The sequence below is a fragment of the Pleurodeles waltl genome, chromosome 11 (genome assembly GCF_031143425.1).
Source record: "Pleurodeles waltl isolate 20211129_DDA chromosome 11, aPleWal1.hap1.20221129, whole genome shotgun sequence".
Lineage (NCBI taxonomy): Eukaryota > Metazoa > Chordata > Amphibia > Caudata > Salamandridae > Pleurodeles > Pleurodeles waltl.
The window spans coordinates 879304116-879319752 of record NC_090450.1 but is presented as its reverse complement, the minus strand read 5'-3'; the positions used below and the strand labels follow the sequence as shown (position 1 = coordinate 879319752).

At 48.3% G+C, this 15637-nt stretch overlaps 1 protein-coding gene across 7 annotated transcripts in view; it reads left to right on the top strand.

Moving 5' to 3' along the window:
* Nucleotides 1-4993, top strand: part of ACACB (acetyl-CoA carboxylase beta) — a 1528264-nt gene extending 1523271 nt beyond the window's left edge. For all 7 annotated transcript variants that reach the window (XM_069214760.1, XM_069214756.1, XM_069214757.1 and 4 more), the window contains one exon: nucleotides 4422-4993. In XM_069214760.1, coding sequence (XP_069070861.1) covers nucleotides 4422-4548 — 127 coding nt within the window. In that variant the 3' untranslated portion in view covers nucleotides 4549-4993. The remainder of the gene's footprint in view (nucleotides 1-4421) is intronic.
* Nucleotides 4994-15637: the final 10644 nt, after the last annotated feature.

Genomic DNA, 15637 nt, shown 5'->3' with positions numbered 1-15637 from the left:
GACACCTCACAATTGGCATAGTGGTGCAACCTAGTCCCTAATATATGGTACTTAGGTACCCAGGGCACTGGTACACCAGGGGTTTCCCATGGGCTGCATGGAATGATTTGTCTCATTATGATGACAACAATCTTTAGGTGGACTTACAGGAAGCCAGTGGCTGGATATTTTCCATGAGACTGGGTTGATTTCCCAGTTCCCACCCCTCCAAGACCATCAACAGAGGAAAGTGCTTTCTTTGCCATAGTGGTTAGACATTCAGCTAGGGTTTTGGACCTGCAACTCTATTCTGCTGAGGTAAAAGCTCATGTACTCACAGAGATAATACAACCTTGGCTGGTTTCCTCTAAATTTTCGCTGCAGCTCATTGAAGCCCTATTTGACACATTGATGGACACAGCCTTGATCTTGCTCTCCTTGAAAAAACATGTTGCCAGGCACCAGAAACCGGCAACAGGTGACTCCTGTTTTCTGACTCAGTCGCCAACTCCAGAGAGTCTGGTGGTTCAAGGTTCCACCAGCAAGGTGAACCTTAATTCATTTCCCATGATACCACCCTCCCCTCCACCCCCAACAAAGAATCAGAGAAAATAAAGAATTCTGGAAACCATTGTTGTCATCGGCCAGCCTAGCCTTGAGGTCCAACAATGCCAGTTGCCTACTTGCCAGATTTACTCACACCCTCTGCAGAGATCTTGCCTGCAGCACCCAAAGACTTGTGGGTATCCCTGGCTCACACTGTTCCGGATGGTCAGGGTGCAGCCAAAAGGGTCATTAGGTCTAGCCTGGATACTACCAGTTGTTTGGTTGGGGCAGTCGGCACCAGTGTGGTGCTCCATCGACATGCTTGGATGAGTTCTACCAACTTCTCTGGGAATTTCTAGCTGCTCCGAAGAGAGATTCCTTTTTGTTTGGGGAGAAGGCAGATTCGGCCTTGAAACTTTTTAAGGAGTTGATCCACAGTTCGGTCTTTGGGCTTTTTGGTGCCTGCCAGGCAGCTTCCCCAGCAGTTTGGTCTCTTTCGAGGATACGCTAGAGGGTTGATGTACAGGTAGCGCCAGGTCCTCTTCACCTCTGCAGAAGGCATCCCAGTCCTTTTGGGGATGGGTTTGGACTGACAATGGAATGGGCATTTCATCGGATACAGTGATTATCTCAGTCCCCACAGCTCTGCAGCCTTATCCTCCAAGCCACTTTTGCATGCCAATAATGGCAGACAACCATCCTGTATGGGACAGATCTAACAGTTTCTTCAGAGGTAACAAAGAAATTGTCTGACAGATGAGTCCTCCACATCATTCAAAGGGACAAAGCACTTACATTAGTTTCTGACCCCCTTAAGGTTCCACCAACATCAGAGTGGCTTTCAGAGAAGAGATGCAGACTCTTTTGTCAAAAAGGTCTGCGTCGAAGTAAGGGACTGGTTGTTAGTTCATAATTTATTCATGTGAAGAAGGTTGGAGGCCTTCTTCCTTATTTAGATTTCCACTGCCTGATTGCCCTCCTGCAGAAGGACAGATGGAAGATTCCCATACTGTCCCCAAACTCTGTCTACATTGATTTTGGGCAATGGGATGGACCTGCAGGACATGTTTTCACTTTCCCACCATTCAGTCCCCCAGACATTACCTGCACTTCAAGGTAGGCCTGGAGCATTTTCAATTTGCCATGCTTCCCATGCCCACACAAGCTTCCGTCGGTTGTTCACAAAAGTGATTGTAGTGGTTGTGGCACACAGTCAGAGGTTGAAGATAGCAATTTTTCCCTACCTCGATGACTGGCTGTTGAAGATGGGCTCATCACAGTCAATCGTAGTCCACCTCCTGACCACAGCAGATCTTCTGACATTGTTGGGGCTTACAATCAACGTCTGGCAGTCACACCTGACCCCTTTGCATAGGCTTCCTTTCATTAGGCCCATCTTTGGTATGATGCAGTTCAGAGCCTTCCCTCTGTCACAAGTCCAGGATTTGTGGGCTATGTTCTTGATGTTTCAACCTCTGCTCTGGGTCTTGGTGAGAATAACTCCAAGGCTTCTTGGCCTCCTAGCTTACGGCATCTTGCTTGTCAACTATTCCTAGTGAAATATTTGGGTTATGCAGTGGAACCTGAAGTCTCATTGGGCCCAGCACCAAGGAAACTTGTCTGATTCCATCCAGGTTTCGGGGGAGACTGCAAAACATCTGCAACGGTGGATACCCAACTCAATTGGACCAGAAGCAGATCCATCTCCCTTTCCCAGCCAGAGCTAATGGTGAGTCTTTGCCAGGTTGGGGGAGGTCATGTGGGAGAGATGAAGATCAGAGGACTCTGTACTCTAATGGGAACCCAATTCCATATCAACTATCCAATTGATCTATTGCTGAAGGCCTTTCAGCTGTCCATCAAAGGAAGACTGGTACAGGTCCTCACGGGCAACACCATCACCTTCAGGTGCTCCAACAAGCTGGGCGGTCTGAGGTCACATGTTCTGTACCGAGAGGCTCTTCGTTGCTAGAGTTGTCTGAGGCATCAGGGGAATTCCTTTGTCGTGAACCACCTGTCAGGATATTTAATTGCCGGGGTGGACAGCCTCAGCCAGCAGTGCCTGGCAGATCATGAATGGTGGTTGCATCCTGAGTTAGAGCAGGGCATCTTCCAACAATAGGGGGAGCCCAGCCTGGACCATTTCACCACCACTGAGAATGTGCAATGTCAACACTTTTGCATGTTGGAGTTTCCAAGAAGGCTTTCTCTGGGAGATTCATTCTGGGTATAGTTGGACACTGGACAACTCCTACGTCTTTCCGCTCTTCCCCTCCTTCCTCATATTTTGAAGAAGGTCAGGAACAACTAGGATCTGTTCTTTATAGTGGCTCTGGAATGGGCTAGGATAGTGTGGTACTTGGAACTTCTGAGCTTCAACACATGCCCTTGATCAGTCTTTTGCTTTGAGAGGATTTTCTGTCACAGCAGCAGGGCAAGGTTCTGCACCCAGTCTTGCACAGTTTACCCCTCCATACTTGGATATTGATCAGCAGCAGTTGACTGCATTCAGTTTCCCTACATATGTTGCAAATGTTATCCTTGCTTGTGACCTAGAGTTGTATCCACAATACAGAACCTATATAAGCTCAACCGTTGGACATGTTATTGTTTGTTTTGTCTTTGACCCAGCAAAGACTTGCAGTGGGCACCATTAAAGGTTATTTATCACCCTTTTATTCTTTCTGCAGACCAGCCATCCTTTTTTAAATCATCTATAGTGATGTGGTTTCTAAAAAGTTTAACACACATTTCCACATAAAACCTTTGTGATTCCACAGTTGAATCTGTTTGGTGATGACTTTCCTCACCTACACCTGTACACAGCTGCTCCTTTTGTCTTCTTACTATGAATACCGCTCCTTGTTGCTTCTACATGGATCGCACAGAGGCCCATTGGTTGGACAGTCAGATTTTTGGGGGGATTGTCTGGGGCAAAAAAGTAAGATCTGCTATGTATTGGCCAAGAAGCAGCCTCCGGAAGGACTGAGGGTTTGTTTTTCCAGTGCCAAGTCTGCTACTGCCGCGTTGTCACATGGAGTGCGTGTTCTTGACATCTGTCAGACCGTGACATGGATGTCAATGCTCACATGCAGAAAGCAATACTTCCTTTCACTCCGGTCCAACAAGAAGGGCATTTGACACATTCAGTACTGCATAGCCTTTTGGTCTGAGCCCATTCCACAGAGCCTCTACCTTGGAGAGGTAAATCTTTGGGGTCTGTTCTAAGGTGAGGAATCAGCAGGTGGAAGTTTCCACCAGAAGAGCAAGTTACATACCTTAGGTAATGCCCTTTCTGGTGGATGCTCTAACCACAGATACCTCTCCGCCCACCCACTTCCCAGCTCTGTGGAGTGGCCTTCTTTATGTCATTTAGAGATCTGCGGATTGGTACCTTCAATTTCTCATGCTTTGCATCCGAGAGCGCAGATAAAAACTGGCTTTAATATGCAGAGGTGGCGCTTACATACAGCTCTGCTCTGTCACTTCTGGGGCAGAATGAGACCAATGCAGAGCTGCATGCTGCCACTATAGAGGCACAAGTGAACACTTCTGAGAACGTTTCAGGATCAATGTGGTGCCTGGGGAATTATTCCGCAGGTGAAGAATTTGCAGTTAGAGTATCTGAGAAAAGTGTGTTACTGAAGGTAAGTATCTTGTTCTTTTTGGCTAATCATTTTGAAATGCTGCAGTGAAACATTCAGTTTTAATGCAGTTGGGGAAGTAGTTATTGTGCAGTTGTATGGCCTAAAGAACAGCAAGGTGATATAATCATTGATCCAAAATATTCAGAAGTGCTGTTCTTGTCATAGCCCTGTTTGTTTCTGATGTTCACGTTAATCAATAAAATATAGTCAATGTTTTCGTCATTGAATTGCATTTTCTTTGCATTTCAGCCTGGTTCAAGCAAATCCTGAAGTTGCCATGGACTGCATTATACAAATGACTCAGAACATCACTCCAGCACAAAGGGCACAGCTGGGCCACCTTCTGGCGGAAATGGACAACCCTTCTACTAGCTGACAAATGTTCACAGGGAATAGCCACTGTCCTATGCACAGATGTCACAGAGACAAATAAGGGGAAACACTACTAAAGAACACTTTACACAACAGGCTTTTTTCTTTGGGGTGTGGTCAACATCATACTGTATAAACCAAATGTGCTGATGCCTTAAAACAAAGAAAAACTGTGGATTGTGTGTTCAGGTTGAAAATGGTATCTGCATACACACAGTCATTGTTGATGCAGAATTTCAAAGCCATGTGCTTCATTTTGTAATTTCAAAATCTCATTATTTGTGACACCACTAAACAGACTGTACTTGAATGCCCTCTAGGACACTTGAATTTACGTTAGAAACAGAAGATACTCTGAAGGCAAAGCAGTTTGATGGCAGTGCCGTAGGGTTTGTATAAAAACATGAACATCTGAAAGAAAAACTAAAAAATGTCTTCCATTCCTGTTATTGCTCAGAATATTTTTTTCAGTAGAACTTCGTTGATTTTCATAATAACAAATAATCATATGTGATAATTGTCTGTTAAGCAAGTAAAAGATCTATAACAGCATGCATGCATGCCCAAGTGAGAGCACACAATATTACTATCAGACAGCATGGTTGCAGTGTACAAAGACCAAAAAACTAAATGCAACATAAACTTCTCCAACAAGCCAGTGGCTACTTACAGTATACTACCTTAGCATCAAGTAGTGACATTCTAGTGGTGGGAGAAAAAGGCTTATATTCTCACCCTAAACCAGAGACCTCGTCATAACCCCCAGTCATAACATTATTCTTCACCTTCTTATATTATTTTATACACATGGAATTGTCCAGCTGTACATGCTGGGTTCTTTTCCTTGATCATTCTGATGATTTATTAACAGTAACAATACTGCTCAAATGAGATTTTACCTTAAACAAAAGACAAGAGGCATCTGTCAAAACAGGAACTGGTTCATTTAATTAAACATTACGGCCAGGAGAGCAGTTACAGCACCGGGGTCTGCGGACTGTTTCGCACTTTGAAATGCCCCACGTTTTATACAGTTCTCTGAGAGCAATAAATACAAAACATTATTTCACTGTTGAAATATGTGAACAGTTGCAGTTACAATTTCCAGATAGGGAATGCAGGTGGGCCCGACTTGGCATGCACACTATGTGGGCCAGAGAGTATGTGTCCCGATGTCTAGCCTGAGGGTCGCGTGGTCACCATGTTTGCTGTGTTGTGATTGGCTAAGTGTACCTAATTACATGTAGCACCTAACGTTATGGAAATGCATGCGTCCCTCGAGCCATTTGTGCTTTATTGGGGCCAATCTCTGGGACCATTGGATTGTTGCTGCCTGTGGGATCTGAACAAAGCTTGTGTGTTTTGGCTGTTGGCTAGGTGTTACCCCACCTGTGACCTGTCAATCATTAACCTTCAGGCCTGAGCCGCAGAGCCTACATGACCACGTACCTACATGCAGAGGTTTACGGAGAGTTCATGATGGGGGGAATCTAACACTTGTGATGTGACTTTGTGTATGAAAACGCATCATTCATGTATAAAGGTGTCTTGTTGTCATTTGCATTGATTGTTCCGACATTAACATCCCCCTCTCACAGTGTTGGCACTTTGTTGTTCCATCTCCCTCGCCACTTGTACCCTATCCAATTTGGAGGCTGAATTCCTACAGCAATAAGCCCCCAACTGTACGAAACCACACAAAAACAGTAACATGACAAAAATAAGCAACAATGACGTGCACAGACCGGTAGCCTCCGAGGAGCCAAGAGAATCAGTTTGTGAACCACTCCTGCTCATGGGCACCTCCCTCCTCACGCATGTCTCTCAGCAGTCGGTTCAGTGCTTCAGTGACAAGGGTCAAAGTTCCACTGTCCATTTGCACACACCCCACCCTTCATTGCAGTCATCAAGTCCAAAACGTATTGATGTTGCATCACCATGAGGTGAATGGCTCTTAGTTCTTCTTTGATGGCATTAAGGCCGAGCTCAGTACTGTTTATCATTTTGAGAATCTCCCATTGTGTTATCTGCAACCAGAGGGCATTTGATTTTGTCTGTAAGGTGAAGAAGGGTATAGACCCTCCCGCCAATACTTGAGCATCAGTGAACAGTCAAAACTCCTCAGGAATGTCATTGTACCGAGCCCAACCAAAATAATCAGCAGCTCTTCTCCTTCGAGCCGAATGAACCAATGTTGTTTGCCTTCTCAGTGGGTGGTGGTACAGTTCAGACAGATTTTCTTCAGGGCTGACCATGATTGAGGTGTGTATGGTGACAAGGAAGCAGAGGCCATGCAGGGGCAAGCTGCGGATAAGTGAACTCGCCGCACTGCAAGTAGGTGTCCATCAGCATAGAGGTGCCCCAGTGCAAGCCCAGTGTATCCACAGTTCTCGTTAATGCACAGCGGAATTGTTCATTTGCCTCTGAAACATAAGGAATACAATGTGAGCTTCCACACAATTGGAGGTTGAGCCCTTCCCCCCCCCTATCCATGTGTACCTGTCTACCTCAGTGTCCCAGATCTCCTGACACAGGGTTTCTACACTGTCATTCAATCCTCCCCTACGAGACCCATTTCCCTTCATGTCATCGAGGTGGATGGCCCTGCACTGAAACTCCAGGTCTTGGGTCTATTTGTTGTTAATAAAGACAGCCCCAGACACACTACGGGTCACCCCGGGACCTTAGATGGAACCGACGGCGGATGTCTTTGTGCACTGGTTAGGCGGTTTAGCTACTCCTTCTTGTGAAAATCCAAGGGACAAACATTGTCTCCTCCTAAAACTCCTTTCCTGTGCATCCTATTTACCTCATACTGGATGTCGCTAGGCTCGGTCAGAAGGTACAGTGCTGCAGAGTTGGTCTCAAAACGTGAGATTTACTATTACCCTATGGGGCTCTACTCTTATGTTGTATTTTTGCCATAATTCTTCTCGGGTACAGATAGAGAATGCATTTCACACTCTCAGGGGCTACCTCTTGAGATAAGTACAATCTATCTGCACCTACTGCATGTGGTATCAATGAGCAGACATAACATGACCCACAACAGTCGTGCTGATACAACATGCTGTGTAAAAGAGCTCTGTGTCGTGTGTGTGGGATGCTAGTGTTGGGTGCTGTGTAATTAAAGGTAATGTGAGTGAGGTCTCTGCGTAAGTGTGATTGCCCATGTGTAGGCTCCCTTGGATCAGACTGATCGTTAGATCATGTATGCGGTAGAATCCCTAACAACCAGAGAATGTATAAACACAATAATACATAACTTTTGAACTTCTTGGGATGCTTCCAGTAGGGAAATGTCTGTAGCCCTCTCGTGGTTTAATTTTGATGGTTTCGACAGTTCAAGGAAAGTTTGTTGTGCAGTTCATTGGGGGTGCGCTATGAAAGGTTTCAGCCGCATGTCGGAAAGGTGGACCCATGCATCTCTCCCTTCCACCTTAAGAGGAGTAGGCATGGTGAAGACTACTCAGTAGGGTCCTTTAAATTTGGCTTGCTTTCATTTTCTCACAAAGTTCGGAATGTAAGCTTCTTGACCAGGTTTAGGTAGCTGAAATGGGAGCTTGGTGGTGGTGCACTTGGAGCTCCAGTGGGTGACCTGCTTGGATAAGAACTTGGCTGTTTTGTTTAGCTCATAGAGAGATCCATATAGTTCATCCCCCAATTCTTGAGAGACAGTCTCAACACTTAATTTGGTCTGTGTTTCGGAGATGGGGGTCCCCATCAATGTATCTGATACTATCTGGTGTGGTGTGAGGTGGTGATCACTGCTGGGTGTGTTCTTCAATGCGAACAAGGCTAGGGGCAGGCAATGGAGCTGTTTCCTGTTGAGGCTGGCACAGATTTTGCTTGTTTTGTTTTTGAGTAGGCCGTTGAGCCTCTCAATTACACTGTTGCTTTGGGGTGGTATACTGAGGTTAGTTTATATGTAATCCCGAATAGGGTACAGATAAAGTCAAACATGAAGTTAACGAAGTGCTTTCTATTGTCTGACCGGATGACGTTTGGTACCCCCCACACTAGGTATTACTTCTCTGACAAGGAATGTCACTGCTGCCTTAGCATTGCAGTGCATGCAGGGTCCGGCTTCGATCCACCTAGAGTATGTGCCGACCACTGCAATCAGGTACCGGTGTGTTGGAACACCGATTAATCATATCAATGAAGTTGATATGTAACGTCATGAAAGGCCCCATTGATCTGGGGATAGCCACTACACAGCCTTGAGAGTAGGTTTGGAGGAGTATAGTTGGCAGACAGAGCATTTGTTTAAGTACATTGTCACTATTTCAGAGAGGTTGAGAATAAACCAGTCACTTTGAAGTTCCACCATCATGTTGTCCTTCGATATGTGTGTTGGTAGATGTGGTTGTGGCAAAACTAAAACATTGTCACTATTTCAGAGAGGTTGGGAATAAACCAATCGCTTAGAATTTCCAATCAATCAAGGATTTGTAAAGCGCAACTAATCACTCATAGGGGCTCGAGGCGCTGAATGAAGGCATGCTGCTCAGTCAAAGAGCCAGATCTTGAAGTCCTTCCTGAGCTGCTTCAGTGATGCGGTCTGCCTGAGCTTGAGGGGAAGTGTGTTACATGTCCGGGCTGCTAGGTAGGAGAAGGATTTTTCTCCTGCTGTACTTTTCAGGATCTTGGGGATGGCAGCAAGGGTGAGCTGGGAGGAACGGAGACATCTGTTGGAAACGTAGAAGGTGAGGCGGTGGTTGAGGTATGCTGGTCTTATGTTGTGCAGGGCCTTGAAGGTGTGGATCAGGAGTTTGTATGTGATGCGCTTGTTGACTGGGAGCCACTGTAGTTCTCTGAGGTGGGAGTAGATGTGGCTGTGTCAGGGGATGTACAGGATGAGTCTGGCTGCTGCATTGTGGACTCGTTGGTGTCTTGATTGAAGATTCTTGGTAACGCCGGCATATAGTGCATTGCCGTAGTCCAATTTGCTGGTGATGAGTGCATGGGTGACTGTCTTCCTCATGTCGGGGGTAATCCATTTGAAGATCTTCCGCAGGAGACGAGGGTGTGAAAGCTTGAGAAGGACATGGCGTTAACTCGGCAGGTCATTCATAGAGTGAAAGCCAGGATGATGCCCAGGTTGTGCGCATGGTCTGTGGGGGTGGGGGTTTTACCCAGTGTGGTGGGCCACTAGTAGTCGTTCCAGGCAGAAGGGGTGGAGCCGATCACAAGGATCTCTGTCTTGTCTGAGTTGAGCTTGAGGCAGCTGGCCTCCATCCAGGCAGCAACTGTTCTCATCCTGTTGTGGAAATTCCTCTTGGCTTGCGCAGAGTCCTCGGACAGGAAGAGGATCAGTTGGGTGTCATCAGCGTAGGAGACTATGTTTAGCTCATGTTGTCGGATGATATTGGCGAGTGGGGCCATGGTGACTTTGAAAAGGATCCTTGGGGCACGCCGCAGAAAGTGCCTTTAGGTTCTAATGTGAACGGTGGTAGTCTGACCTTCTGTGTTCTTCCGGTGAGCAAGGACCTGATCCATTTCAGGTCTTTGTCTCGGATGGCAACGTCGTGCAGCCTGTCGCAGAGGGTGGAGTGGGACACCGTGTCAAATGCAGCAGAGAGGTCAAGGAGGAAGAGTGCCGCAGTGTCTCCGTTGTCCGGTATGATGCGTATGTCATCGGTGACTGCTAAGAGTGTGGTTTTAGCGATGTGGTTGCTTCTGAAACGAGACTGGGAAGGCTCCAGGGTACGGTGTGTCTCGAGGAAGTTGGTGAGTTGCTGGTTGACAGCCTTCTCCGTTACCTTGGCTGTGAAAGGGAGCAAAGAGATGGGTCTGTAGTTCTTCGGCTCCCTAAGGTTGGCTGTGGGTTTCTTGAGTAGGTCTGTCATAAACCACTTGAGTGTTTTTCTCTGTTGATTCCCTGTTGATTACTTTAGGGGGGCTACGAGTTCTGCGCAGTGTGAGAGCCCTCAGTGTAGGTTGTTTGCGGCTTCGTTAGCGTCTGTTGCATCCGGTGGGAGGGAGTGGTTGAGAGCATTTGTGAGTTGTGCTTCTGTGACTTTGCCCCAGTGTCGGCTGTGGCGGACAGGTGGTGTGGTGGTGTGCAGTATTCTTTCTGTAGGTAAAGTGGATGCACTTGTGGTAGGTCCAATGGTGTTCAGAGATGTGGGAGATGGTGATTATGTCCCCTGCTGAGAAGACGGGGTCGAGAATGTGTCCGGCTCTGGGTAGGGACGGTGACAAGTTGTTTAAGGCCGAGAGTTGTGAGGTTGTCTAGGAGGTTTTGGGTGTTGGGGTCATCGAGGGTATCAAGGTGGAAATTGAGGTCACCGAGTAGGATGTAGTGTGAGGAGGTAAGTGCTTGGGGGGGCGATGAGGTCGGCGATGTCCTCGCAGAACAGGGGTCGGGTCTGGGTGGCCTGTAGATGAGGGTGACATGTAGGGAGGTGTTTGGGTTGGTCTGGATCTAGAACTGTAGGTACTTTTGCGTTAACTGAGACTGACTCGGTGCTGCTAGTCAGGCGGAAGTTGTTCTTGTAGATTATGGCAATGCCTCCTCCAGGCCTGTTGGCTCTGTCCTTGTGGATGATTTTGTAGCTGTCCGGGATGGCTGTGGCAATATCTGGGGCGTCATGTTGTCCTTCGCCTTGTGTGTTGGTCGATGCAGTTGGGGCAAAGCTATGTCGACTAAGCTCTGCAGCATAACAGTCTTCCCTATGGGTGTGTGTCTTTATATAAGGTCATGTGCTGCCTGTGTGCAGCCCCTGGCTGCCCATAGCTCCTTTTCTTCGGGTACTGAATTATCTTGTAAATCCCTCAAATGAAGACCAGCTGTTTCTGTATACGGCTTGTCCTGAGGGAGGTTCCAACATTGCAATCTGGTGGATGGGAAGTGTAGGAAAGTGCCCCTTTTGGCATGGTTACCCACCCCACACACACACACTTTTTCCCAGATATTGATGCTGACTTAACTGAGTGTGTGCTGGGATCCTGCTAACCAGGCCCCAGCACCAGTGTTCTTTCCCAAAACTGTACCATTGTTTCCACAATTGGCACACCACTGGCACATAGCTAAGTCCCTTGTAAAAGGTACCAGTGGTACCAAGGGCTCTGTGACCAGGAGGGTCCCTAAGGACGACAGCATGTATTGTGGCACCCTAAGGGATCCCTCACCAAACACATGCACACTGCCATTGCCTATGTGTGTGTTGTCAACATGGCATCCCTCTCATGATGCCTTGCCCACAAACCACTGCCTGCCTGTGGCATAGGTAAGTCACCACTGTAGGACCCCTAAGGCTGAGGGCATAGCTGCATGAACAATATGCCTCTACAGTGTCTTAGTCCATTCCTAGACATTGTAAGTGCAGTGTGGCCATATTGAGTACATGGGCTGGGAGTTTGTCATTACGAACTCCAGAGCTCCATAATGGCTCCACTGAAGACTGGGAAGTTTGGTATCACTGATGCCAATGTTTGATTTATTGTAAAATATGCAAAGAGGGCATCTTAGAGATGCCCCCTGTATTTTAGCCAACCCTTTAGTGCAGGACTGACCAGTCTGTGTCAGCCTGCCACTACCAAGACAAGTTTCTGACCCCATGGGGTGAGAGCCTTTGTGCTCTTTGGCGTGCTTCACACCTCCCCCCTGCAGGATCTGTAACACTTGGAGGCGAACCTCAAAGGCTCCCGTTATACTCCAGCTAGTGGAGATGTCTGCCCCCGGACCAAGACCCACTTTTGGCAGCTAGTCTGGTGGGAAAATTAGGTAAAACAGGGACGATGACCACTGCAGCTATGACCACGCCTAATGTGTCCAGAGCTGAAGTGACCCCCTCCCTGCATAATCCTCCATCTTGTTTTGGAGGCTAGGGACCAATAGGGTTAGGGATGTGCCCCCCTGCCCAAAGCGAGTGGGCACAGGAAGGGTGTAACCACCCTCATGGACTGTAGCCTTTGGCTATTGTCTCAGACCCCTGTAACATCCCTAAATCTAATATTTAGGGGCTCCCCTGAACCTCACTCACCAGATTCCTGGCAACTTCAAGAAGAAAGAAGAACTGCTAAGCCGACCCCAGCAAACGACAACTGACTTGGCCCCAGCCCTACCGGCCTGTCTGCAGCTTCAAAAACCCCTGCTCCAAGAAGGCGACCCATCCTGCAGGACCAGTGACCTCTACAAACCCCCAGAGGTCTGCCTGCCCTGCAGAGGACCAAGAACTCCAGAGGACAGCTGCCCTGTCCTGAATAAATCACTAAAAGGACTCCAGAACTGCCCCGAACCCGCTAGTCCTGCCCATTCAGTACCTGACACCCACGGCCGAGTCCAGGTGGCCCACCGGTCCACAGAAGGCCCTCAGGCGATTCCAACCTCAAGTCCATCCTAGGTTGACACCTCCTGGCTAATAGGATGCCACTTGCAGCCTGAATCCAGAGGCTCCCTCTGACCGCGACTGGATCCAACGAAGATTCCCGATAACTAAAGGTACCCCTGCATCCGCAGCCCCCTGGCCTTGGGTAATTGGACTGGCGGTCCAGCAATGTCCGTGGGTGCCTCTCTTTCCTGTCCAGCCTTTAGTTTCCCGGAACCGACCCCCTAAACCCAGTCTGCAGCATCTTTGTGACCCCGGGGTTCCCTCATAGAAAAGCATTGGGCGTCGGATACTGTGTTCGCACCCTACACCCAGCCCCCCCTGTGCCGCTGAGGGTGTGTGTTTGATGCTGACCTAAACCCCACAGGCCTGTGTCCTGAAACCGTGGGGACTTTCCTGCAATCTCCTTTCCACTAAGTCTCCCAGTTCTCATAGGATTCCATTGCAAACCTGATACCAACTTTGACCTCTGCACCTGACCGGCCCCAAATTGCTGGTGGTGCAATTTGGGAGCCAACTTGAACTTTGACTTGTGGACATCCTAACCCCCGAAGACTGGAATCGTAAGTCATGTACTTACCTATTTCTGTGCTAACACTCCCCGGCCCCCACACCACCACATGACTGCATTGGTTCCTAAGAGAAATTGCACTGTGTGAACTTTTATTATTGAAAATTTTTACTTGTAAACTGCTTTATCTACAAAACCCAAAGCACAACTGTACTTACCTGCAACAAAGATCCTTTGGTTCTAGTAATTGTAGGATGCTGGCCTGGTGTGTGGTGAGCATCTATGATGTTATCACCTTATACCAAGTTCATGTATCCCCTATTAGTGAGGTGTAGGCAGTATCTAGGAAAGCAGGGCTCTCTAGAGGTAGCTGTGGATGAGCAGCCAAGGCTTATCTAGGAGATATGCAAAGCTTATGCAGTACCACTATACTCACACAGCACTCACACACATGAAAGTACCACACGGTGTTACAAAAATAAAAGTACTTTATTATAGTAACACAAGTACTAGAATACTAAATAGGCAATCCCCAAACTGGAGGTAAGCAAACACACTATTATATACATATTAGCAATCATTAAATAGTATAGAAAGCAATAGGCATTTGTAAAAGCAATAACTAATAGTTAGGGCCCTAGAGAAGGGCCAAACCATGTACTAAAAAGTGGAATGTGAAAGGCAGTCTCCCATCCAAGGAAGTGGAATCATTAGAAGGGAGATGGAGGAACTGTACCCCAAGAGCTGAGTACCAGAGTGACCCCTGGCAACCAGGAGAGCAGAGGTAAGTACCTGGTTTTCCCCAAAGCCAATAGGAGGACTTTCGAAAAAGGATTGTGCAAGACCCAACCAAGACTGGAAGAACCCAACGGTGGATCCCGGCAGAAGCGGACCTGCAAAGGAAGGGGACAAAGTCCAGTTCTTGGTGGAGTGTCCCATGGTGGCAGGAGCCCCTACCCACCCTTCTGGTTATACAGGACCAGGACGACGGTGGACTTAGAAGCTCAGCAGTCCAGCACAGGAGTTTAAGAGGAGTCCCAGAGGTGATGCAAGTGATGTCCCACATCGGTGGTTGAGATGCAGTTGGACAGTGATGCTGGAAAACCACAAACAAGCCTTGGCAAATGCAAGAGACGGAGCCAAAGGTTTGCAAGGCTGAAGAGGACCAGCAAAGTCCAGGGGACTCGACCCAAGGGAGGAATCCTGGGGTGACCCTCAGTGGCTGGGAGAGTCGCAATAAGAGGAGGCAGCCCCCACAGGCAGCCCACTGGCAGCAGCCCCAGGAGCTTCAGTGAGGTCCACTCAGCACACATGAAGAGGCGGCCCATGTCGCTGAAGCAGCAGGCAGAAGACTGTGCTTTGCAGGAAGGAGTGCTGGGTGCTGGGGCTACATGGAGCATGAAGATCCTTTGGAGGTGGAATAAACAAGCCTTGGTAGCTGCAAGAGTCGTGGTGCACAGGAGTACTGTCCTGCAAGGAGAGGCAGGGGCTTACCGTCTCCCAAGTTGGACAGCTGGTAGAGAAGACCAATGGGACCACTCCAGACCACCACCTGTGATGCAAGATCTGCACAGTTCCGGAGGAGAGAGGATCCACGCAGCTGGTCGTCATTGCAGTTGGTGCCTGCGAATGCAGGGGAGTGACTCCTTCACTCCAAGGGAGATTCCTTCATACTTCTTGTGCAGGCTGAAACCTCATCGCCCTCAGAGGATGCACAGCCGGGGAAATGTAGCAGTTGCTGGAATGTTGAAGAGCGGAGTTGTCACTGAAGTTGCATATTATCGGTTCCTGGAGGGTCCAGTTGCAGTCTCATTGGCCAGAATAGGAAGTGAACAATGCAGAGGAGTCCTGCTGGAATCTTGCACGTTCCATCTGAGGACCCACAGAGGGAGACCCTACATAGCCCAGGAAGAGGGATCAATAGCCAGCAGAGTGACCACCTATCAGGAGGAGGCTGTGATGTCACCTACCTGACCTGGCCACTGAGATGCTCCAAGCGACCTCTGCCCACCTTGGATTCAAGATGGCAAAATCAAGTGGCCACCTAGAGGAGCTCTGGGCACCACCCCCAGGGTGTGATGGACAGGGGAGTGGTCACTCCCCTTTCCTTTGTCCAGTTTCGCACCAGAGCAGGGACCGGGGGTCCCTGGACTGATGCAAAACAGTTTTGCAAGGAGGGCACCAAGTGTTCCCTTCAAAGCATACCGGTGGTTCCGGGAGGCTACCCTTCCCAAGCCATGTGACAC